We start from the raw sequence: 25,258 nt of genomic DNA, 5'->3' as shown, positions 1-25,258 counted from the left end.
TCCTTGCGGTATAGGTTTATACCCTTGAATGTTTGCCAGCCAATCATGAGAGCTGTTGAACCAGGTCTCTGAAATTCCCACAAAATCCAAATCCTCCTCGTACAACAGTATCTCTAGTTCACCCATCTTGTCCGCCAGGCTCCTGGCATTGGTGAACATGCCACATAGTTTAGACCAGTCGCATATTGTCTTCGTATTGGGTGTTTCGAGATTGCAACTAGGACTTGCTACTATACTCACCTTGTGTTTTTTTGCTTTGGTTAACCTACCACTAATGCCCCCAATACTACCCTCTGGAATATCTTCCGCGCTGGCTATCTCTGCCTCTGGACCCTCCCCCCCATCGCCTAGTTTAAAAACCCCTCTAACACACCATTTTGAGATAAACAAATACACTGAAGTATATCTTCTGGCCACTGGAACTACATTGCCAAACAGCTGTCAGAGGCGGTAACACAAATTAAACACATTCAAACCCCACCACAAACTAGGTGCCAGAGGTTGTAACACATACATCACTTTTTATTTTTTTCATCCATTCACCTATTTTTTTGTTTAAATTAGTTTTAACTGCTAATGGATACCATAAGTTTGTAGCCCTACACCGTGGTATATATGTACACACACAAGGTCCAAGGCATCTGCCACTAATCTATAATACACAAATTTTTTCAGTTTCCACACCTAGTTTGGGAGACTACACAAGGTGTAATACAGTGGTTCTATCATCAAACACTTACTCCACTAGAACAGCGCCACACCTACATTTGTTTTTTATATATAGTGTCCATCTGCAGCCTTGTCCAGTGTCCGTCTGCAGCCTTGCAACATGTTTGGTTTTTAAATTTGCCGCCACCGCCGCCGCCGAGATATTCGGCTCCTCTCCCCGCCTACACAGAGCGAGCCAAGCCGAGCCGAGTGTACTGTGTAGCAGGAAGATTCTCACCGCACAGGTATGGGTCCACACCAGGTGTAAACTTTTCAGTTGTCTCCCAGGATAAAGAGCCCCAGGTGCTGGCTGATGCTGAGTCATGTTGAAGGTAGGTAAGAAAATCCGGACAGCCGCACTCCAGGAAAATGTAGTTCAAAGTTGATTTATAGCTGCTATGAGTAAGCACCTGGCATAGGTGCGAAACGCGTTAGCTGATTGCCTGTACTTTCTGCCACTGTGTTTTGTATGCTCTATGTCCTTAAATTTATAATACATCAACTTTGAACTACATTTTCCTGGAGTGCGGCTGTCCGGATTTTCTTACCTACCTTCAACAGAGTGTACTGTGTACTCGGCTACTCTGCTCCGCTCACAGTCACGCCCCCGACCCGCCCCTTGGCCCGGCTCCTATGATGGACACAACACTGGTCCAATGGCGGGACGTAGGAGGCGGGACTGGGCGTGACTGCGCTCAGAGCCGAGTACACAGTACACTCGGCTCGTTCAATGTCATCGGCGCTCCTCTTGCCCACAGACAGCGGGGGATCAGCGTATAACACGCACCCACGATTTCCCCCTGATTTTAAGGGGAAAAAAGTGCGTGTTATACACCGATAAATACGGTATTTGAAAAAATGATGATGGGATAGAGTATTCTATTTGTAAGGCTCTGAATGTCTTCATTGCTGGTCCCACATATAGATCTTCTAGGAGAAGATTTTTGGTGGTACACCAAGTGTTAAAGGACATGTCAGGTATCAGGAAGGCTATGGCTGTGATTGGTAATTTCAGAGGTATTAGGGTACTTGTGCTCCCTTCTGTCTTGTAAAGGTATTTCCAAGCTTCTATAGATGCTTGTATGGTAGGGGCAAGTGTTGGAGTTTTAGATATGCGGAAAGGGCTCGTTATCAGAAAGTCGTATAAGTTACCCTCTGGCACTTGGAACCTTTCAGGTTCAGCCCACAGGGCGTTGGCATGAGGGTCACACCATGTCCTAATTTGTGCTAGGATTGTTGCAGCATGGTAATCCTGTATGTGTGTATGTCCCACCCCACCTACTTGTTTAAGGTTAATAAGCCTGCTGAAGGCACAACATGCCTTTTTCCCTTTCCATAGGAATGTATTCAGCTCAGACTGTGCTTGTTGGAAAAATCTTTTAGGGACTGAGATGGGTAGGGTCCTGAACAGGTATAAGATTGTGGGAGAATTTGCAGTTTAAATGCAGCTAGCCTGCCTGACCAGGATAGCTCAAATTTCCCCTATATTATCCAGTTTATGGCATAGGGTGTGTAGGAAGTGGGTGTAATTTTCTTTAACTAGATCCGATAGTCTAGGGGTGAGAGTAATTCCTAGGTAGTCTACACTTTTTCTTTCCACATGTAGGGGAAATTAGTGCTGATATCCTTTCTAATGCCACTGGTTAGACCAAGCCCTAAGAGGAATGACTTGACTTTATAGTATGATACAGTGTTGAACAATTGTAAAACCTGATGTACAGAAGCCAAGGAGGATATAAAGTCCGTCAGCATCAATATGATGTCGTCCACGAATAAGCTGATGGTATGCATCCTACCTCCCACAGAGAATCCCTTGATTTTTGGATGTTGGCGGATATATATTCGGCCATAAGTTCCATGAGTGGGTTAAAACTGAGTGGGGATAAGGGGAACTGGGTACATTATTTAGATGAGTGATCATTAACTTGTCATCTGCCCGCCCTTTTTTTATCTCATCAGCTCTCTTTATGGTTAGTGTATTTTATGTGCAGCCCACAACATTTCCGCTTCTTCCAATGTGGTCCAGGAAGGTCACTCCTTCTGTAAACCGATGACCTGTAAGGGTTTTAAAGTGTCACCTATAGAAAATTATGGGTACCGAATTTTAAGGCTACCTGTGTACTTGGTGCAACCTCATCATTTGTATTTCCCCCAAAATTGGGTAACATATTGCATTTACTAACATTGTGTGAACTAAAAATTGGAACTGCCAATACTTTATTCTCCAGGGACTTTTTCAAAAAAATATATCAAGTCTCAGGGGTTTTTAATAGTCTTCAGGCTTAAAATGATTTTTTTAAACATGTGTGCAAAAACACACAAAAAGCTCTGACAGTGAAAGAGTTAAAGCGTTTGTTACCCCAACATTTCCTATTCCTGATATGTGTCTGCTGTACCATCTACTTGTATGAGAAAATCTCCTGATCTCTTTGTATTGCTTCCTTTGTGTGAAATCCCTGGCGATCCTGCCAGTCCCTCTGCTTTCCTAATAAAAAATGACCACACTAAGCAGGGCAGCACACCATGGTCAGTTCTCTAGCTATGTTGGGAACTCAGTGTACTCTCCCTCAATGATCAGACATGTCCTGACACGACTCACCTGCACAGTCAATTACTGGGAAGATCAATATGCTGCTGTTTCTCCCCCCCCCCCCCAGCTCTTATGCAGCTGAGAACAGAGGGAATGTAATCATTTATAAAAACAGGAATGTATTTATAATGTTTTTTTATAGCTATACACAAATGTTTTGTATTTCATTTCTATTTTAAACTGAATGGGTTGTTTCACAGGGTGATTGTTTACAATCACTTTAAGGGGAGTAGTTTTCATTGTTGCAACAGAAATTTACCAGCTGGTTGGTAAATCTTTGTGCCCAGGACTATAAACATTCTATAGAATATAGAATAGAATATTTGTTTCTCATACAAGATGTGATCACCTCTCTGTGTTTTGCTGCACACTGTGCTCTCTATGTGTTCTGTGTGATCTCTTTTCTTCTATAGGAGGGGCCATCAAACCTGTGGTGACCTTCACACCCAACTGGGGGAATGTACTATACTATGACGATGTGACTCTAACTTGTGATGTGCCGTCTACTGTACCAGAGGAGCCCCGGACCTATCACTGGTACAAAGATAATAGACAAATACCTGGAGATCAACAGAGACTTCATATCTTTAGATCTTCAGTAGAGGAGGACAGAGGAGATTATCAGTGCCAGACCATCGGTGGTGATATCAGTGATCCCGTCTTCCTAAATGTTACACAAAGTGAGTCATCCATCTCATCTCCATCATTACAGATTGTTGGGTGTGAATAGAACAACCTAAAGTATCATTTTATTACATTTCAGGTTATGTCATCCTGCAGAGACCTCCATCTGCCATATATGAAGGAGACCCCCTGACTCTGAGATGTCATCATGTAAAAGATTTTAATCCAATAAACACAAAATTCTACAAGGATGATCAGGAGATAAAATCATCAGAATCTGACTCCACATTCCATATTCCTAATATAACGATGAGTCAGTCTGGACTGTACAAATGTACTAAACAAATATACAGCAATGATAGTTCAAATGTTCATGGGCACTCAGATGTATCCTTTATCTCTGTAAAAGGTAAATTAATGTCCTATTTATAACTGTATCCTTAGAAAGCTTGATCAATCAAGAGGAAGGTGAACCCCCTAAAAATGCATTTTAAAGTAAATCTGCTGCAGAAAAAAAAAGAAGAAACTTAAAGTGGAGTTCCAACCCCCTGAAAATATTTTTTTCTTTATTCAGACTCCTTTAAACCCATAAAGAAACATTTGGAGGAAAAACATTTTTTTATACTTACCAGAAATGCCCTGTTGCTATGTAGTCCCCCTAATCTGCCACTTCCTGGTCCACGGTGCTCCTCATCACCTCCTCCCTTGCCTGTGCTCCTGGAATGATGATGATGTGTCATCAATTCCCAGGAGTCTGTGGGCAGCACTGTGATCAAAAATCGTGTTATTTCTTGACAGGAAATGACACAATTTAGGGGCGGATCACAGCGCCGAGATTTGTTTGTCTGTGTTGCCATACCAACGGGGCGGGACCTTCCTCTGTCGCTGCCTGTTGTTATGGCAACTTTAGAAACAATCGGCGCTGCGGCCGCCGGTGAATCGCACATGCGTGAGATCCAGAGGTGCATGCTGGTACATGCTGGTTGTGAGTCATCATTTCCCAGGAGGCTGTGGGCAGTACTGTGAGGAAAAAATCTACCGGCGCCAGAGCATCGCGCATGCGCAAGATCGAGAGGTGCAGGCTGGTTACCCAGCCTGCACCTCTCCTAAGCCTATCCAGGAAGAGGTATCGATTGGGCTTCACATGCCCACAATCATGATGGCAACGGCCACACCAGGAGGAAGAAAATAGTGAGTATGAAATTTTTATTTTTGCAACATCCAAAATGAACCGTGTATACTCGTTTTTTTAATTAATTATTTATAATGCTAGGATCAATTTAAAAAAAAAAAAATGTCCGGAACTCCGCTTTAACATTTATCCATATCATTGCGCATTCCTTGAATCCTCGCTCTATTGCAGAGCAAAGCAGTTGGATAAATCTTCCCATTCAGCATCCTCCCGGGTGTGTTGGATGTCTGAGTCTTCTCCCCAGGCATTGTGATTCCATCCACTGCCCCCCCCCCCCATGTCACAACAGTACCTGATTAAGTAAAAAAAAGTTTAAAACATATTTTTAGTCCTGAGTATAATAACCAAATAGACAAAATGTAATGATACTGTACATTTCCTTACATTCACACAGTCTGTTCTCATAACCGAGATCCTCTCGGCTCCTTCTTAGTCTATTGATGTTCTCTGCACTCCTCCTACTTCCAGGAGATCCTTATTTTGGATCGGTACCCAAAAATCACCCCCCATAGATCTCAATGCTTTGTATATGGACACCATTCTGTGTCTTCTGCAAGTACAGCTCAAATCTGGAATATTGTCCGGTAGAGATGTGTATGGTGGAAACAAGAGTTTTGTTTTGGATTTGTTCATTAAGTTAATAATTTTGTTCCGTCATATTTTTTATGTTAGAATGGTTTGTTTTTTGGAATTTGTTTGGTATATTTGTTATTTTCAAATTGATTTGAATTCTAAAATGAATTCAAATAAAAAAAGGAATATATTGCAATAAATACAGTAAGATATACAAATAAAATAAGATGACAATTCCCACTTAGACTGCTGAATAGAATAGAAAATAAAATAAAATTACAGAATAGAATAAAAAAGAATAGAAAATAAAGCAATAGAAGAGAATAGAAAATAATAGAAAAAAATAAAATAGAATAGAATAGAAAACAATAGACTAGAGTACAATAGAATAGAAAAAAAATAAATTAGACTAGAATAGAAGGAATATAGCTGTCTTCCAAAATTCAGATTTTGAAAACCCAAATTTCAGAAGATGGCTATATTAACTTTATTTTATTTTTTTTCTATTCAATTTTTTTTTATTTTGTATTCTATTCCATTCTGTTTTATTCTATTCTTCCATTTTCTATTTCAATCTTTTTTATTTTGTTTTATTTTATTCTATTCTAATCCTTTATTTTCTATTATTTTCTATTCTTTTGTTTTCTATTCTTTTCTCTTCTATTCTTTTATTTTCTATTCTGTTCCTTTATTTTCTATTCTATTCTATTTCTTTATTTTCTAGTCTATTCTGTTTTATTCTATTATTTTCAATTTCATTCTAAACTTTTATATTCTATTATATTCTTTCTATTCTATCCTAGTTTATTCTATTCTATTATATTCTATCCTATTTTATTCAATCATTTTCTGTTCTATTTTATTTTATTGTATGTTATTCATCCTTTATTTTCTATTCTTTTATAGTATATTCTTTTACTTTCTATTCTTTTATATTCTATTCTATTTCTTTATTTTCTAGTCTATTCTGTTTTATTCTATTATATTCAATTTCATTCTATACTTTAATATTCTATTATATTCTTTCTAATCTATTCTAGTTTAGTCTATTCTATTCTATTCTATCCTATTTTATTCAATAATTTTCTATTTTATTTTTTTTTATTCATCCTTTATTTTCAATTATTTTATAATATATTCTTTTATTTTATATTCTTTTATATTCTATTCTATTAATTTATTTTATTTTCTAATATATTCTATTTCTTTATTTCTTATTCTATTCTAATCATTTATATTCTATTCTGTTTTATTCTATTATTTATATTTCTCTATCATAGTTTAGTCTATTTTGTTCTATCCTTGTTTATTCTATTTTATTTTATTCTATTTTATTCTATGCAATGCTATTCTATTCAGTTCTGTCCTGTTTTATTCTATTCTATTCTATAAAGCAGCCTAAGTAGGAATCATTGTTTTATTTCACGTTTACAACTTCCTGTATTAATATGTATCCATTTGATTGTTCATCCGTTTGAATATGAATTAATTCTTGAATTTGGATAATTCATTTTGTTAGAATTTATTTTGGATTCGTTGAAATTCTTTACTATTGTCATTCGGAAATTCGGACACATCCAAGTTTCTAAAATTATCAAAATTTTGATTTGCAACTAAACGAATCACACGTGTCTATTGGCCGGTTAGGTACCTCACAGAGCCACATGTTTTTCCCATAAGACCGGAAGCTTTTATTATTATCACATATAGTAATTAGAAAGGTAACATTTCAGTTTTTTGGGTTCTATAAGATTAGTCAGACTGTATTCAAACCCCGCTCATAAAGTTCTGCCTTACACCATTCTATCATTATACCAATAGAGTATTGAGGTGTGCCTACTCGTTGTAATTCAATGTCTGATAATTGGACCATACATGACCACAAATCTCCATACACAGAATACTCCCGGTTATTAGTGATGAAGAATGGGGATATTTTATGTGCTATTAATTTTGAATCAGATCCATTAACCACTCATACGGGCAGACACAAGGGGTGCAGAAGGGTGACACTATGCAGCAATACCTTCCATGTGGGACCTTACTCTACATAATAATAGTTATTAGTTCTGGGGTGGATCAGAAGCGGCATCACCAATGTAGAAACACTGCTGCCTTCCAAACACTGAGCAAGTTCAGTTCCTTGTATAAAAAAACAGAACTTCCTAGAGAAAAATCCAATGTGACCTCCAGAATGAAATAGACCTTACCATAAACTCCAAAGAAAAGGCCCTTCCAAGAGACTTAAAGTGATTGTAAACCTCAGACATGAAATATGAACAAAGCACATCCCTCTATAGTGTGATCTGATTTTCCAACAACAAATGTTGGATGTGAGCTTGTTGGCGGAAAGTCCGACTGTGTGTATGCTCCATTAGACATTTGTTGTTGGACTTTCTGCCAACAAATGTTGGCTAGCGGGTTCTCAAATTTTCCACCAACAAATGTTTGTTGTCGGACTTCCCGATCGTGTGTACACAAGTTCATCGGACAAAAGTCCACGAAATCAAGTACGAGCCAGAAGCGCTCGGTCTTGTAAAACTAGCATTCATAATGGAGATATCACGTACGTCTTGCACATCACTACATTCGTAATTGTTGGCCAACATTTGTGTGACCGTGTGTATGCAAGACAAGTTGGATCCTACATCCTTCGAACAAAAATCCACGGTCTTGTTGTCGGAAAGTCCGATCGTGTGTATGGGGCATTAGTGTCATTTCTGTCTGCTGCCTCCTTCCTCTGATATCTGCATGAATCACTTCTGATGGGGAGGGAGCTCCAGCACACGGCCTGTGATTGACAGCCTCAGATCTGTTCCTGTGTACTGTGTGAAGGTGGTGTGTCCCTTCCTTCCAAACTGTAATGCCCCATACACACGATCAGACTTTCCAACAACAAAACAGTGGATTTTTGTTTGAAGGTTGTTGTCTCCAACTTGTCTTGCATACACACGGTCACACAAATGTCGGCCAACAATTATGAACGTAGTGACGTACAAGACGTACGTGATATCTCCATTACGAATGCTAGTTTTACAAGACCGAGCGCTTCTGGCTCCTACTTGATTTCGAGCATGCATGAACTTTTGTCCGATGGAGTTGTGTACAAGATCGGAAAGTCCGACAACAAAATTTGAGAACATGCTAGCAAAGATTTGTTGGCGGAAAGTCCGACATCAAATGTCCGATGGAGCATACACACAGTTGGACTTACCGCCAACAAGCTCACATCCAACATTTCCCATCGGAAAATCCGATCGTGTGTACGGGGCATCAGACCTCTTCTCACTGAGCTCGGCAGAGCGCAACCTTAGCTCTTTTTTGAACTCTCAGACAAGCCTATAAATGCAGCACATGAACAGATATAGAGAGGAGAAGACTGCAGATAAAGTGGTACAACTTATGTTGGAGGATGTGTTCCATCTATGTGTATCACTTGAGGACAGTCACTTCACTGACTATATGGAAGGGTTTACAACCACCTTAAATACTATGCCACCAATAGTCATCCCATGGAGGATGGTGCTAGACTATCCAGAGAGCTTCAGTGTCCTCTCCAGACTAGTGAGGGGTGATGGGACAATCCCACAGTGTTTTTTTTTTTTTTTTTTAATAAACAGACCCCTAAGTGTCCATTTACAGCTGCAACAAACCCAGACAAGTTTGTATTTTTTCTTAAAAACCTAATAACTTCATATGAATTTAAAACATGTTTGTTTAGAGGAACCTGTCACCATATCTTGTGAAGTGATGTGTGATGTATATGTATCAGAAGAAGTGAACTTGTGCAAAAACAGCTCACACCGGGTTCTCTATTATTGTGTATTACTATAGTGGGTACAATGGATCCACTTAGCCAAACACACAGATATGAATTGTTCTACATCCATTGCACAGCATTGTGGGGTCATCAACATTTAGAGAATGATAATGTATTCCCATAATTTGTCATTTCTAACAATTTCCTGTTCCAGGGCTCTTCTCTCCTCCAGAAATAAAAGTGACCCCGTCCAGGGTAATAGAAGGAGATGAGATGACGGTGAGGTGTGACACCAGACTGGATCCACTCAGAGGCGGCACAGAGCTGCACTTTGTCTTCTACAGAGATGGACGGACTGTGCGGGGATACAATGTATCTGATACATACAGAGTGCGGTCACCTCAGCTGGAGGATTCTGGGAATTATACCTGTGAAGTGAGGAAGAGATCTGGCTCTGTGAGGACGATGAGTGATGGGCTCTATATCCAGATACATGGTGAGGATGTAAAAGTGAAGACAAAACAATCCCCAGATATTGGCAGATAGAAACACTTGCAGCTTCCTTAATATCCAATATTTGGTGCCACCAGATTAGATGCATCAATAGACCATGAGTGAACAGTTGACTGCTTTCTAGAGTCTTAGGGCAGATTAAGGTGAAGAAGTGTCCCCAGCACGCCAAGGATTCCTCAAAATGGGTCCAAAGCTTTATTTTTGTGGACACTTGGTAAACACAAGGTGTGCTGGTGACATTTCTTCACTTGGATTGTCTATGGTTCCCAGCCTGTGGTCACTACAGCATCCAGCAAAACCGAATAGACATTTTCAGGAATATGTGTTTGGGGAAGATTGCATAAGAGAAGATTTAGGGAACATATGCTTGGGTTTTTGGAGAGAACCTGGGTCCTATCTAATTCCTAATTCAGACTACAGTCCATCGAAGTCTGGCTTTTTGCTGTTTCCCGAGTACAATGTACAGCATCCAAATAGGTAAAGCACTGTGTTTGTTGGTTTTGCTGAGAGCAGCCAAGGTCGGACAGGGTTTGGGTATCTGTTGAAAATCCATCACTCTTATTTTAAAGTTGACTCCAGATTTTGTTAAAAAAATAAAATCCTGTGAATCAACTATATGTACAATATATTACACATTTTTTTTTTTTTTGCAAAAATGTTGCAGATTCTTGCCTGCTTCTATTCTGCATATGAAGACATAGACCGTGCCACTGGACTTGGGAAAAGGAAATGCTAAGTGAAAGTGAGAAAGATAAACTTTGTATTGAGATCGTGTGATCCATCCCATAATTTGAAAAATTAGAAAAACTGCACCCCAAACATCTATCTCAATATGAGTGCACTGGGCAAAAGTTTGTGAGCACTTGTTACCTGCTGTGTCCACCTGACACAGCCCATAACAGATCAATGTACTGGTCCGCTGCCGGTACCATGTGATCGCTGTGACCACTCACAGCAGATCACATGACAATTGTAAAGAATGGATGGCTTCCTTTCATGCCATTTATTGTGTACAATTGTGTTGCTAGCTGTGATTTGTTACAGTGATCACATAGTCCAGACAGGGCCAATCACACGCCATCTGTACCATGTGATTAGCTGTGGCCAATCATAGCTAATCACAGCAACACTCGCTGAACGAATCAGTTTCATTCAGTAAAAATGGCTGCTTATACCAATGAAACTCATTGGTATATGAAATCTGAATGTGTAAAAAAAGAAAATTCTGATCGCTTCCCCAGAGTAGTACTATGGTAACACTGTATTGCTCTGGTCACAGTGTGTAAAAAAAAAAAATGTAAAAAGAAAAAAAATACTGTCACCAGTCAGTGTCCCTGATCACCACCACACCAATTATATAACAATGCTGTACTGTACTGATGACAGTATGTAATATATATATATATATATATATATATGATAAAAAATATTTCTTAATTTTCCCCCAAAATTTGACAAAAAATGTAAAGAAGTAAAAAAAATCTCCATGCCTCTTACTAAATACCTTGGACTGTCTACTTTTCAAAAAAGGGTCATTTGGGGATATTTGCACAGTCCTGGCATTTTTGGGCCTCTGGAAATAAGATCAGTACATCAGGACTGATTGTTTTTAAGATCTATATACCATAGTTTGTGGACTTCCCTACAGACCAAATAATATACACTGATGTGAGTTATTTTCACCAAAGAAATGTAGCAGAATACACTTTGGCATAAATATATAAAGAACGATTATTTATTTGCAAAAAATGTTAACAGATACAAAGAAAAAAAAATTTTTTCAAAATTGTTTTTCATTTATTTAGCAAAAAATAAAAAACCCAGCAGTGATTAAATACCACCAAAAGAAAATTCTATTTGTGTAAAAAAAATGATAAAAATGTCATATGAGTACAGTGTTGTATGACCTGGGCAATTGTCATTCAAAGTGTGACTGCGCTGGAAGCTGAAAACTGTCCTGGGAAGGAAGGGGGTGAAAGTGCCCAGTATTAAAGTGGCTAACCACTTCCTGCCGCCAGTACGCACTTATGTGGCCTCTTGGCGGGTGGGCTTTAATGCTGAGCAGTTGCTTATACAGTATGAGTCCCTATGTAAACACTTTACTGTGCTGAGAGTGCACTCCCTGTGAGCTCCCAGCACAGTAACCTTCCGGTACTGGAAAGCTCCCAATACATACTTGTGAACGGGAGCTTTCTGATCATGTGACCACTGTGACTGCCAATCACAGGGGTCACATGATCGGAATGCTCACCTCCCAGTATTTAGAACCTCTTACAGGGCTGGGAAGTGTCGGCGGGAAGGAGTTAATCATTTGGAAAGGTGTCACCATACTTTAGGCCATAAAAGTAGGTATGATGGTCAGATGTCAACAAACATTTGGCCATAAAGTGTATTTCATTATGCTTTACATACCACAGTTTGTACGGGTTGACCCTTGTTTTCTGAAATATTCCTCTGGGCAATGCCATATTAGCACCGTGGTCTTTGGTTTTAAATTTTATTGGTCCTATGTGATAGTCTGAACTGTTTAGTCTGGGTTCCTCTCATCTCATAGTCAAAAATATACTGAAAAATTACCGTATTTATCGGCGTATAACACGCGCCGGCGTATAACACGCATCCCAAGTTTAGGAGAGAATTTTAAGGAAAAAAACTTTTAGGAGGGAAGTTTAAGTAAAAAAACTTACATTAAAATACCCATCAATGCAGCCTCATCAGTGTTCATCTGCAGCCTTGTTAGTGTCATTGCAGCCTTGACCCAGTGTCCATTGCAGCCTTGTCAGTGCAGCTTTACCCCAGTGCAGTCTTGTCAGTGCAGCTTTCCCCCAGTGCAGTCTTGTCAGTGCAGCTTTCCCCCAGTGCAGCCTTGTCAGTGCAGCCTTGTCAGTGCAGCTTTGCCCCAGTGGTCAGTGCAGCCTTGCCCCCAGTGTCCATGCTTGCCGCCGCCGACATATACATAGCTTCATGTAGTTTTAAATATGGCGCCGTGGAGTTCGGAGGGACTCGGCGGAGCTGAACGAACGCCGCCGTGATACACATAGTCGAGTGTATTCGGCTTTTTCCGCCGCCGCTCACAGTCCCGCCCAGTCCCACCCTATGATGGACATAACACAGGTCCAATGGTGGGACTGGGTGTGACTGTGAGCGGCACCAGAAAGAGCCGAATATGCTCGACTATGTGTATCTCGGCTCCAAGCAGTCACTGTGATTTGGGCGGCGCTCGATCAGCTCTGCCAAGTCCCTCCGAACTCTGCGGCGCCATATTTAAAATGACACGCTATGTGAATGTCGGCAGCGTTCGCCGCCGATAGATCACAATTAGTGGGGATCAGCGTATAACACGCACCCATGATTTTCGCCTGATTTTAAGGGGGAAAAAGTGCGTGTTATACGCCGATAAATACGGTAACTGGTTTCTGACCATAATTTGCCCTGGTATGTCTATGTGACAATACCATACAGTGTGAGCACCACCAGGGTAGGGACTCCTGTGACTGGTTCTATGTACTCTGTAAAGTTCTGTGTTGGTGATATATAAATGTAGTAAATGAAAACAACTATGGGTTACAGCTAGGATGTAATATCCTAATTCCAGCGAATTGCAATCGTCATGTTTTCCTCTTCCAGAGCTCTTCTCTCCTCCAGAAATAAAAGTGACCCCGTCCAGGGTAATAGAAGGAGATGAGATGACGGTGAGATGTGACACCAGACTGGATCCGGTCAAAGGCGGCACAGAGCTGCACTTTGCCTTCTACAGAGATGGACGGACTGTGCGGGGATACAATGTATCTGATACATACAGAGTGCGGTCATCTCAGCTGGAGGATTCTGGGAAATATACCTGTGAAGTGAGGACGAGGTCTGACACTGTGAGGAAGATGAGTGATGGGCTCTATATACAGATATATGGTGAGGATGTAAACCTAAAAAAAAGGCTTTGATCCAATCATACATTATCCTTACATACACTTTCAATTTCTTTATTCCCTGACAGTAACATGTTGAGGGAATAGAACTCATACTGACCAATCATTTTCATCCTTTCCTCTTCCAGAGCTCTTCTCTCCTCCAGAAATAAAAGTGACCCCATCCAGGATAATAGAAGGAGATGAGATGACGGTGAGATGTGACACCAGACGGGATCCGCTCAGAGGCGGCACAGAGCTGTACTTTGCCTTCTACAGAGATGGACGGACTGTGCGGGGATACGATGTATCTGATACATACAGAGTGCGGTCATCTCAGCTGGAGGATTCTGGGAAATATACCTGTGAAGTGAGGACAGCGTCTGACAATGTGAGGAAGATGAGTGATGGGCTCTATATACAGATAACGCAGATACACAGTAAGCCTTAAGATTTAAACAAGCCTCTGATCTGTACATATTCTTCTTTTTTTAAAATTTAATTATTTTTTTGCACTCTCCCCATCATCACCGATTCTGTCTCAAATTTCATTTTATGAAAAAGACTTTCCTCCTGAGATCCAGTCTGTAGAGATAGTTTGGCAACTTGCTGACTTGACAAGATCCACAGGCAGTGTTAACCCACCAAGATGATGCAGATGTGAAATCCATTGTAGCGTATTCCAAGCTGGCACAAAAGATTTTTTTTCCTTGGAGGTTAAAAACATTTTGATCTAAAAGCCTCCTGATTCTCCAGAAAGAGAGACTAACATGGCACACAGAGAAGAAGGGAGTTCCTATCAAAGGGCTGATATATCTAACACTATAGAGAAGTAGGGTATACAGGAACATACCAAAACTCAACAAATTACTATAAAAAGACTGCTGTGACATCACAGTACAGTCACATTTTGGTAATATTAAATTACACCAGGGACTAGGGATGAGCCGAACACCCCCCTGTTCGGTTCGCACCAGAACATGCGAACAGGAAAAAAGTTCGTTCGAACATGCGAACACCGTTAAAGTCTATGGGACACGAACATGAATAATCAAAAGTGCTAATTTTAAAGGCTAATATGCAAGTTATTGTCATAAAAAGTGTTTGGGGACCTGGGTCCTGCCCCAGGGGACATGGATCAATGCAAAAAAAAGTTTTAAAAACGGCCGTTTTTTCAGGAGCAGTGATTTTAATAATGCTTAAAGTCAAACAATAAAAGTGTAATATCCCTTTAAATTTCGTACCTGGGGGGTGTCTATAGTATGCCTGTAAAGGGGCGCATGTTTCCTGTGTTTAGAACAGTCTGACAGCAAAATGACATTTTGAAGGAAAAAACTCATTTAAAACTACCCGCGGCTATTGCATTGCCGACAATACACATAGAAGTTCATTGATAAAAACGGCATGGGAATTCCCCAAAGGGGAACCCCGAACCAAAATTAAAAAAAAAAAATGATGTGGGAGTCCCCCTAAATTCCATACCAGGCCCTTCAGGTCTGGTATGGATATTAAGGGGAACCCCGGCCAAAATTAAAAAAAAAAAAATGACGTGGGGTTCCCCCTAAATTCCATACCAGACCCTTCAGGTCTGGTATGGATTTTAAGGGGAACCCCGCGCCAAAAAAAAAAAAAAAAAAAAACGGCGTGGGGTCCCCCCAAAAATCCATACCAGACCCTTATCCGAGCACGCAACCTGGCAGGCCGCAGGAAAAGAGGGGGGGACGAGAGTGCGGCCCCCCCCCTCCTGAACCGTACCAGGCCACATGCCCTCAACATTGGGAGGGTGCTTTGGGGTAGCCCCCCAAAACACCTTGTCCCCATGTTGATGAGGACAAGGGCCTCATCCCCACAACCCTGGCCGGTGGTTGTGGGGGTCTGCGGGCGGGGGGGCTTATCGGAATCTGGAAGCCCCCTTTAACAAGGGGACCCCCAGATCCCGGCCCCCCCCTGTGTGAAATGGTAAGGTACCCCTACCATTTCACTAAAAAACTGTCAAAAATGTTAAAAATTACAAGAGACAGTTTTTGACAATTCCTTTATTTAAATACTTCTTCTTTCTTCTTTCTTCCTTCATCTTCTGGTTCTTCTGGTTCTTCTGGCTCTTCTGGTTCTTCCTCCGGCCTTCTCGTCCAGCATCTCCTCCGCGGCGTCTTCTATCTTCTTCTCCTCGGGCCGCTCCGCACCCATGGCATGGGGGGAGGCTCCCGCTCTTCTCTTCATCTTCTTCATCTTCTTCTCTTCTTCTTTTCTTCTCTTCTTCTCTTCTTCATTTTCTTCTCCGGGCCGCTCCGCATCCATGCTGGCATCATGGAGGGAGGCTCCCGCTGTGTGACGGCGCTCCTCGTCTGACAGTTCTTAAATAACGGGGGGCGGGGCCACCCGGTGACCCCGCCCCCCTCTGACGCACGGGACATGACGGGACTTCCCTGTGGCATTCCCCGTGACGTCACAGGGAAGTCCCGTCAAGTCACCGTGCGTCAGAGGGGGGCGGGGTCACCGGGTGGCCCCGTCCCCCGTTATTTAAGAACTGTCAGACGAGGAGCGTCGTCACACAGCGGGAGCCTCCCTCCATGCCAGCATGGGTGCGGAGCGGCCCGGAGAAGAAAATGAAGAAGAGAAGAAAAGAAGAAGAGAAGAAGAGAAGAAGATGAAGAAGAAGAGAAGAGCGGGAGCCTCCCCCCATGCCATGGGTGCGGAGCGGCCCGAGGAGAAGAAGATAGAAGACGCCGCGGAGGAGATGCTGGACGAGAACGCCAGAGGAAGAACCAGAAGAGCCAGAAGAACCAGAAGAACCAGAAGATGAAGGAAGATAGAAGAAAGAAGAAGTATTTAAATAAAGGAATTGTCAAAAACTGTCTCTTGTCATTTTTAACATTTTTGACAGTTTTTTAGTGAAATGGTAGGGGTACTTTTGTACCCCCTTACCATTTCACACAGGGGGGGGGGCCGGGATCTGGGGGTCCCCTTGTTAAAGGGGGCTTCCAGATTCCGATAAGCCCCCCGCCCGCAGACCCCCACAACCACCGGCCAGGGTTGTGGGGATGAGGCCCTTGTCCTCATCAACATGGGGACAAGGTGTTTTGGGGGGCTACCCCAAAGCACCCTCCCAATGTTGAGGGCATGTGGCCTGGTACGGTTCAGGAGGGGGGGGGCCGCACTCTCGTCCCCCCCTCTTTTCCTGCGGCCTGCCAGGTTGTGTGCTCGGATAAGGGTCTGGTATGGATTTTTGGGGGGACCCCACGCCGTTTTTTTTTTTTTTTTTTGGCGCGGGGTTCCCCTTAAAATCCATACCAGACCTGAAGGGTCTGGTATGGAATTTAGGGGGAACCCCACGTCATTTTTTTTTTAAATTTTGGCCGGGGTTCCCCTTAATATCCATATCAGACTTGAAGGGCCTGGTATGGAATTTAGGGGGACTCCCACGTCATTTTTTTTTTTTTAATTTTGGTTCGGGGTTCCCCTTTGGGGAATTCCCATGCCGTTTTTATCAATGAACTTCTATGTGTATTGTCGGCAATGCAATAGCCGCGGGTAGTTTTAAATTAGTTTTTTCCTTCAAAATGTCATTTTGCTGTCAGACTGTTCTAAACACAGGAAACATGCGCCCCTTTACAGGCATACTATAGACACCCCCCAGGTACGAAATTTAAAGGGATATTACACTTTTATTGTTTGACTTTAAGCATTATTAAAATCACTGCTCCTGAAAAAACGGCCGTTTTTAAAACTTTTTTTTGCATTGATCCATGTCCCCTGAGGCAGGACCCAGGTCCCCAAACACTTTTTATGACAATAACTTGCATATTAGCCTTTAAAATTAGCACTTTTGATTTCTCCCATAGACTTTTAAAGGGTGTTCCGCAGCATTCGAATTTGCCGCGAACACCCTAAATTGTTCGCTGTTCGGCGAACTTGCGAACAGCCAATGTTCGAGTCGAACATGAGTTCGACTCGAACTCGAAGCTCATCCCTACCAGGGACGTGAAGTCAGGGGAGGTAGGTGAGGCAGTGCCATGAAAAAATGATTGACTTCAAGAGTCGAAGCTCAGCTATATGGGGTCACTAGACCCCAAATTGGTAGCTGCAGTTCTACCTCAACACTGGTAAAAATTTGGGGCTCCTATGACCTATGGTATCAGAGATATGGGCCTCCTTGCGCAGCCTGTCAGAAGCTACATACAGAGCGGCCAGTTTAAATACAAGCTGGCACACTCTGTTTGCAGAAGACTGAGAGGATGAGCTCACAGTGCCTCTCCTCACTTCTTGTCAGAGGCACTGAGCTCAATGGACAGATTGGAGCCTCGGACCAATGGTAAAGTACCATTAGCTCCAGCTGTCCAATAAAAATGCTGCAGTGGAGGCATGCCTCTCACTGCAGTGTCATAGAAGGGGTGTGTCCAAAAGTCAAATACTCGCTTCCAGCCCAGCCCTCTTATCTACAAGGAAAAAACATGTGTTTATATGTATAAGATTTACCCATAATCCCATGTTTTTCTCAGTTAAGAGGGAGAATACGAATCTGCTGCTGCTGTAAAGGTACAAGCTAAATCATATATCATTATGCTATATGTTATAAGATAATAATTTATTATTTATGTATTTACTGTGAAATTACTTCTAACTTCAAATGTCATTAATTTGTCCATTATGCCACCTGCTTGAGTACAGTTTTTGAAAATATAGTTAATCACCTTAACCACTTCCGGACCACCACACGCCGATATACGTCCTAACTTTGAAGAGGGATAGCTTTGTTATGGCAGCAGCTAGCTGCCATAACCCCAGTATCCTCTTCTTCGACAAGGGGTTCGGTTTCCGATAATAGTAGTCTCTGCAGCAGATTCGCTGGGGCCCTCCTCCCGCCGCTCTCCAGTGCCCCCACGCCGCTTACTGTAGCCGTCGGTAGCGGCAGAGGCGATCAGATGCTTGTCCTTCCTGGGTACGGAGATGAGTAGGGGGAAGATGGCCGCCACCCATCTCCATACCATTGCAGGGCGGAAGCAATGTCAAAACGTCACTTCTGCCCATAGCTCTTAAAGGGAAAATACCTTGTGGAAAAAATGTCTGTGAAAGACAGGTATACTGTCCCCCCTCCCCCTGGAAAGGTGCCAAATGTGGCATTGGATGGGGGGAGGAGTACAATGAGCGGAAGTTTCACTTTTGGGTGGAACTCCGCTTTAATGTCACAAAAAGAGCTGTATACCCGTACAATCACACATTGGTTCTTGAATGTAAACTTTATTCTCTCCGTGCATTTATATTTTTATACTTGCTAAAATACGTTAATAAAGAACCTTTGTAAACAAAACAAAAAAAAAGAGTTAAAGCTTCAGTTTGCAAAGAATACTCAATCACGTGCAAGGAAAATAAAGAAAACAGCATTTTTGCTTGCACATGATTGGATGATGGAAGTCAACAAAGCTTTGGAGCAATTGCACTTGCAGCGTGCAACTGCACTTTGCAAGGTGCAGGGTCTATTTGCCTTTAGTAAATCAACCCCATAAAGTCTATGCACACTATGGCTCTTTCAGGAGTTTTCAGGCATATGCTCTTACAGGCAGAAAACACTCCCCCACCAAACTCACATTTTTGAGAGGAGCTTTCGAGCAGAAAAGATGCCTAAGTGCCCAAAAACATGCAAAGAAGCACGAAAAAGCATGATGAAGCAGGAAAAAGCTCAAAGAAGCTTGAAAACGCACAAAAAAAAGGAAGAAATTAGCTGAGGGGAGGGTTTGTGAAGACAAAACACTTATGCTCAAAGAAGCTCAATAAAAACATGTATAAGAGCACAAGCTTCTTCAAGAGAAATTAAAGCTCAACTGCCTTTAACCACTTCCCGCCCGGCCTATAGCAGAATGATGGCCGGGCGGTGGTTCAGTTATCCTCACTGGGCGTCATATGATGTCCAGCAGGATAACAGCCGCCGCATGCCTGTGGGGGTGCGCAGTGTGGTGATGGGTGGTACAGTGTGTCAGTCTGACACACCGCTACACCGATCTCGGTAAAGAGCCTCTGTCAGAGCCTCTTTACCACGTGATCAGCTGTGTCCACGCTAGTAGAGGAGAGCCGATCGGCTGCTCTCCTGACAGGGGGGGTCTGCTCTGATTGTTTATCAGCGCAGCCCACCTCAGATGCCCACCCAGGACCACCAGGATGCTGCCAGGACCACCAAGCATGGCCACCACACTGGACCACCAGGTATGCCACCCTAAACCACCAGGGATATGCCAATCAGTGCCCAGGAAGCTGCCAATCCGTTCTCAGGCAGCTGCCAATCAGTGGCAATTAAAAATGCCTACCAGTGCCACCAGCGATGCCTATCGGTGCAGTCTATCAGTACCAGTAATCAGTGCCTATCAGTGCCGCCTATCAGTGCCCATCAGTGCCGTCTATCAGTGCCCAGCAGTGCTGTCTATCAGTGCCACCCATAAGTACCCATCAGTGCCGCCTTTCAGTGCCCATCAGTTTTGCATATCAGTGCCCATCAGTGCCACCTATCAATGCCCATCAGTGCTGCATATCAGTGTCACCCACCAGTGCTGCCTATCAGTGCCCATCATCAGTGCCCATCATTGCCATCTCATTGGTGCCTCCTCATCGGTGCCGCCTTATCGGTGCCTATCAGTGCAGCTTATCAGTGCCCATCAGTGAAGGAGAAAACTTACTTATTTACTAAATTTTATAACAGAAACAAAGAAAAACTTTTTTTTTCAAAATTTTCAGTCTCTTTTTATTTGTTTAGCAAAAATGAAAAACTGCAGAGGTGATCAAATACCACCAAAAGAAAGCTCTATTTGTGGGAACAAAATTATACAAATTTAGTTTGTGTACAGTGTAGCATGACTGCGCAATTGTCATTTAAAAAGTGACAGCGCTGAAAGCTGAAAATTGGTCTGGGCAGGAAGGGGGTGTAAGTGCCCGGTATTGAAGTGGTTAAAAGATACTTTTTTTGATCTGCAGTGTGCATGAGCCCTAAAGGTGGCATTTGAGTTTTGGACACTTTCTACCAAATCATCCATTGGTTTGTTACACGTTACAGATCTGCTTACGTGTTAAGGTTATTACAATGTATATTTTTGCATTAAAGGTTAACTCAACTTTGGCAAAAAAGAAAATATATATATCAAATAGAAAAAATATATAGTATATACAATTGCTACACAAGCCATATTGCAATTTAATGTTTCTAAAAGTCTCCTTTCCTTTATATTCTGCAGAGCTGTAATATTCTGTAAAGTTAATGCAACATGTTTCTTACAGATAATGATTTACCCGTGGCAGTAATCACTGCAGCTGTAATCGGGAGTCTTGTGGTCATTGTTTTCTTCGCTGTTCTTATCTGGAAATGTAAAACAAGAAAAAGGTTTTCACATCAAGACCCTCATCAAGCAATACCTACAGCAGGTAATTAGAATTCATTTATAGCGCAGGATTTTTTTTTACTAGTTAGAATCTTTCAAAATGAACTGAAGGTTCAGGCACAATCACATTTCTACAAGCGGCCTTAGTCAATAAAGTGATCCTTGGTAATTTTTAACCACTTCAGCCCCGGACCATTTGGCTGCCCAAGGACCAGAGCACTTTTTGCGATTCGGCACTGCGTTGCTTTGAATGACAATTGCGCGGTCGTGCGACGTTGTACCCAAACAAAATTGATGTCCTTTTTTTTCCCACAAATAGAGCTTTCTTTTGGTGGTATTTGATCACCTCTGCCTTTTTTTCTTTGGGCTATAAACAAAAAAAGAGCAACAATTTTGAAAAAAAGCAATATTTTTTACTTTTTGCTATAATAATAATCCCCAAAAAATATATAAAAAATTATTTTTTTCCTCAGTTTAGGCCGATACGTATTCTACATATTTTTGGCAAAAAAATCGCAATAAGCATTTATTGATTGGTTTGCGCAAAAGTTATAGCGTCTACAAAATGGGGATAGTTTTATGGCATTTTTATTAATATTTTTTTTTCTTACTAGTAATGGCGGTGATCTGCGATTTTTATCGTGACTGCGACATTATGCACATCGGACAATTTTGACACATTTTTGGGACCATTGTCATTTTTACAGCGATCAGTGCTATAAAATTGTACTGATTACTGTAAAAATGACACTAGCAGTGAAGGGGTTAACCAATAGCTGGCTAGGAAGGGGTTAAGTGTGTCCTAGGGAGTGATTCTATCTGTGGGGGTACATGGCTACGAGTGACATGTCACTGATCACCGCTCCTGATCACAGGGAGCTGTGATTAGTTACAGTGTCACTAGACAGAACAAGGAGATGCTTGTTTACATTAGCATCTCCCCGTTCTTCCTTTCCATGAGACAATCACGGGTATTCCCTGCGAACATCGAATCCGCAGGACCTGCGATCCTACTCATGGAGCTTGTGGCTGGGCGTGCGCGTGCGATGGCACGGTGGCAAATTCAAAGGGATGTACAGGTACACCCATTTGCGCAGCCGTGCCATTCTGTGGACGTAAATGTACAGGCGGCGGTCAGCAAGCGGTTAAGCAAAGTACACCTAATAATAAGACTCCTTTGTTGAAAAAAGGCATTATCCTATCCCAACCAATAAGAATATCTTGGTACTGGTTGGATTTGCACAGTTAATTTTATTTGGTTACCATGGGCTTACTGTATTAGGAATACAAACATTTTATTTAATTCATTAACCACTTCAGCCCCGGACCAGAGCACTTTTTGCGATACAGCACTGCGTTGATTTAACTGACAATTGCGCGGTCATGCGACGTGGCTCCCAAACAAAATTGATGTCCTTTTTTTCCCACAAATAGAACTTTCTTTTGGTGGTATTTGATCACCCCTGCTGTTTTCATTTTTTGCGCTATAAACAAAAATAGAGCGACAATTTTGAAAAAAACTCAATATTTTTTACTTTTTGCTATAATAAATATCCCCCAAAAATATATAAAAAAATATGTTTTTCCTCAGTTTAGGCCGATACATATTCTTCTATATATTTTTAGTAAAAAAAATTGCAATAAGCGATTATTGATCGGTTTGCGCAAAAGTTATAGCGTTTACAAAATAGGGGATAGTTTTATGGCATTTTTATTAATAATTTTTTTTTTTAATGGCGGCGATCAGCGATTTTTATTGTGACTGCGACATTATGGTGGACACATCGGACACTTTTGACACATTTTGCAAAAAATTGCATTGATTACTGTAAAAATGTCACTGGCAGTGAAGGGCTTAACCACTAGGTGGCAGTGTAGGGGTTAAGTGTGTCCTAAGGGCGAGTTTCTAACTGTGGGGGGAGGGGCTGTGTGTGACAGTTCACTGATCGCTGCTCCAATGACAGGGAGCAGAGATCGAGTGACACTGTTACTAGGCAGAACGGGGAGATGCTGTTTACATTGGCATCTCCCCCTTCTTCCTCCCCGTGAGGTGATCGCGAATATCCCCGCGGCGATCGAGTCAATGGGACCCGCGACCCGACTCATGGAGCTGGCTGCGGGCACGCGCCCGCTGGCCGCCTCTTAAAGGGCAACGTACAGGTACGTGATTTTGCCTGTACGTGCCCTTCTGCCGACGTCTATCGTCGTGAGGTGGTCGGCAAGCAGTTAAAAAAGTCTAATTGACAAATACAATAAAGTATATAAAAAAATAAAGTAATAAAATATTGATTAGGCAGGAAAATGCAAAACTCGATTATAATGTGTAGAGTTCATTTACTCAAGGAACCAATCCCATGACACTTATCATCAGTGCAGAAGGATCATTATAATTAAAGATATCAACTGATTGTCATTGTTAATTTAATTTCGGATATTGCCCTTTGCCTTGTGAAATAGGCAAAACAGGTATAAATAGTCAATATGCTTTGCCTGTATATTAGTTTGCTGCACATATATCTTGTTTTGAGTTTAGTATTAACTTTGTCTGAGTAATTACATTGATTGACCAAATGCCTGTCTTTAGTTAAACTCTGTTGCTATTTATTGGGGGGCTCCTTGGGGGCTCATCCGGGATGTGCACTTTACCGATCTGGTATTGTGTGTATATATTTATTGATTTTTTCATAAAAGAACTTTTATTGAAAATATGTATACATACACTAAAACTTTTTTTCTTTTTAATGAAATAGGGAATATCAATAAGCAATAGTCAGAAAAACTTCAGTCAGGGTGTTTTTTACCAAAATTACTACAAATCAGAATGTAATTTAAAAAAAAATTTACAAACAGCCATGGAAAATTTTGTTTTATTTTTAAATCTTGATGGTCCTGGGGCAAAAAGCTGTGTTACATATTGTAAATGTATAATTTGAAGGATATAAGCACATTGACCAGGGAAGGATTACTTTGATTACATTCAGTGGCGGAACTACCGCCATAGCGACCCACGCAGTCGGTATGGTGCCCGCGGTCGCTATGGGGCCCTCAACTGGGGCCTGCTGCTGAGTGGAGCCCTCAGCCGCGGCCTGTTGCCGAGTGGGGCCCGCTGCCGAGTGGGGCCCTCAGCCACGGCCCATTGCAGAGTGGGGCCCACTGCCGAGTGGCTAAGGGCTCGGCGTCGGCAAGCTCCTGTCCTGCACGTTAGACAGAACAGTGGTGCCATCCCCGTCCCAGTGGCATGACGTCACTCAGCCGGAGACGCGATGGGAGGAGCGTCGCGATCTACTGTTTTGCAGCCTGCAACCAAGAGGAGCCAGGCAGCGCCGCCGAGGAGGAACCTCAATGCACTGTCCATGACCCACTTTATTGCAGACACAGAGTGACAGAGTCCAGATTCATATTTTTTTCACAGGTAAGTAAGCAAGCAAGCACAAGCTAAATTAAGCTGATGCATCATGCAGTGTGATGCCATATAGCCGGACTGCAGTCTGAAGATTATGAACTGTCTGTGATGTGACTGTCTGATTTTTCTAATATGCAGCATGGCGGGGGGAGGGGGGCTAAATGTCCTGCACTGGTCACAGTAACTGCTGTATTAACCACTTCAGCCCCGGAAGGATTTACCCCCTTCCTGACCAGAGCACTTTTTGCGATTCGGCACTGCGTTGATTTAACTGACAATTGCGCGGTCGTGCAACGTGGATCCCAAACAAAATTGACGTCCTTTTTTCCCCACAAATAAAGCTTTGTTTTGATGGTATTTGATCACCTCTGCGATTTTTATTTTTTGCGCTATAAAGAAAATAAGAGCGACAATTTTGAAAAAAAAGCATTATTTTTTACATTTTGCTATAATAAATATCCCCCAAAAATATATAAACATTTTTTTTTCCTCAGTTTAGGCCAATATATATTCTTCTACATATTTGTGGTAAATTAGTTATTTTTTTTGTGTGTGTGGGGGGGGCCCATACAACATTTTGCTATGGGGCCCTGTGATTTCTAGTTACGCCCCTGATTACATTGTAATGT

The 25,258-nt window shown here is 41.9% G+C and overlaps 1 protein-coding gene and 1 pseudogene across 1 annotated transcript; both read left to right on the top strand.

Annotated features, from left to right (window-relative positions):
- LOC141116700 (low affinity immunoglobulin gamma Fc region receptor II-b-like) overlaps nt 1–25,258 on the top strand; it is a 48,494-nt pseudogene that overhangs the window by 7,949 nt on the left and 15,287 nt on the right.
- Nucleotides 4,868–14,316, top strand: LOC141117546 (Fc receptor-like protein 6). Its single transcript, XM_073610444.1, has 4 exons — nt 4,868–4,907; nt 9,662–9,943; nt 13,588–13,869; nt 14,015–14,316. Exons 1-4 carry the CDS (start codon nt 4,868–4,870, stop codon nt 14,314–14,316), a joined length of 906 nt encoding a protein of 301 aa, XP_073466545.1.

The sequence above is a fragment of the Aquarana catesbeiana genome, linkage group LG13 (genome assembly GCF_042186555.1).
Source record: "Aquarana catesbeiana isolate 2022-GZ linkage group LG13, ASM4218655v1, whole genome shotgun sequence".
NCBI lineage: Eukaryota > Metazoa > Chordata > Amphibia > Anura > Ranidae > Aquarana > Aquarana catesbeiana.
The sequence above is the reverse complement of the archived record's forward strand: the minus strand, read 5'-3'. Positions and strand labels throughout refer to the sequence as shown.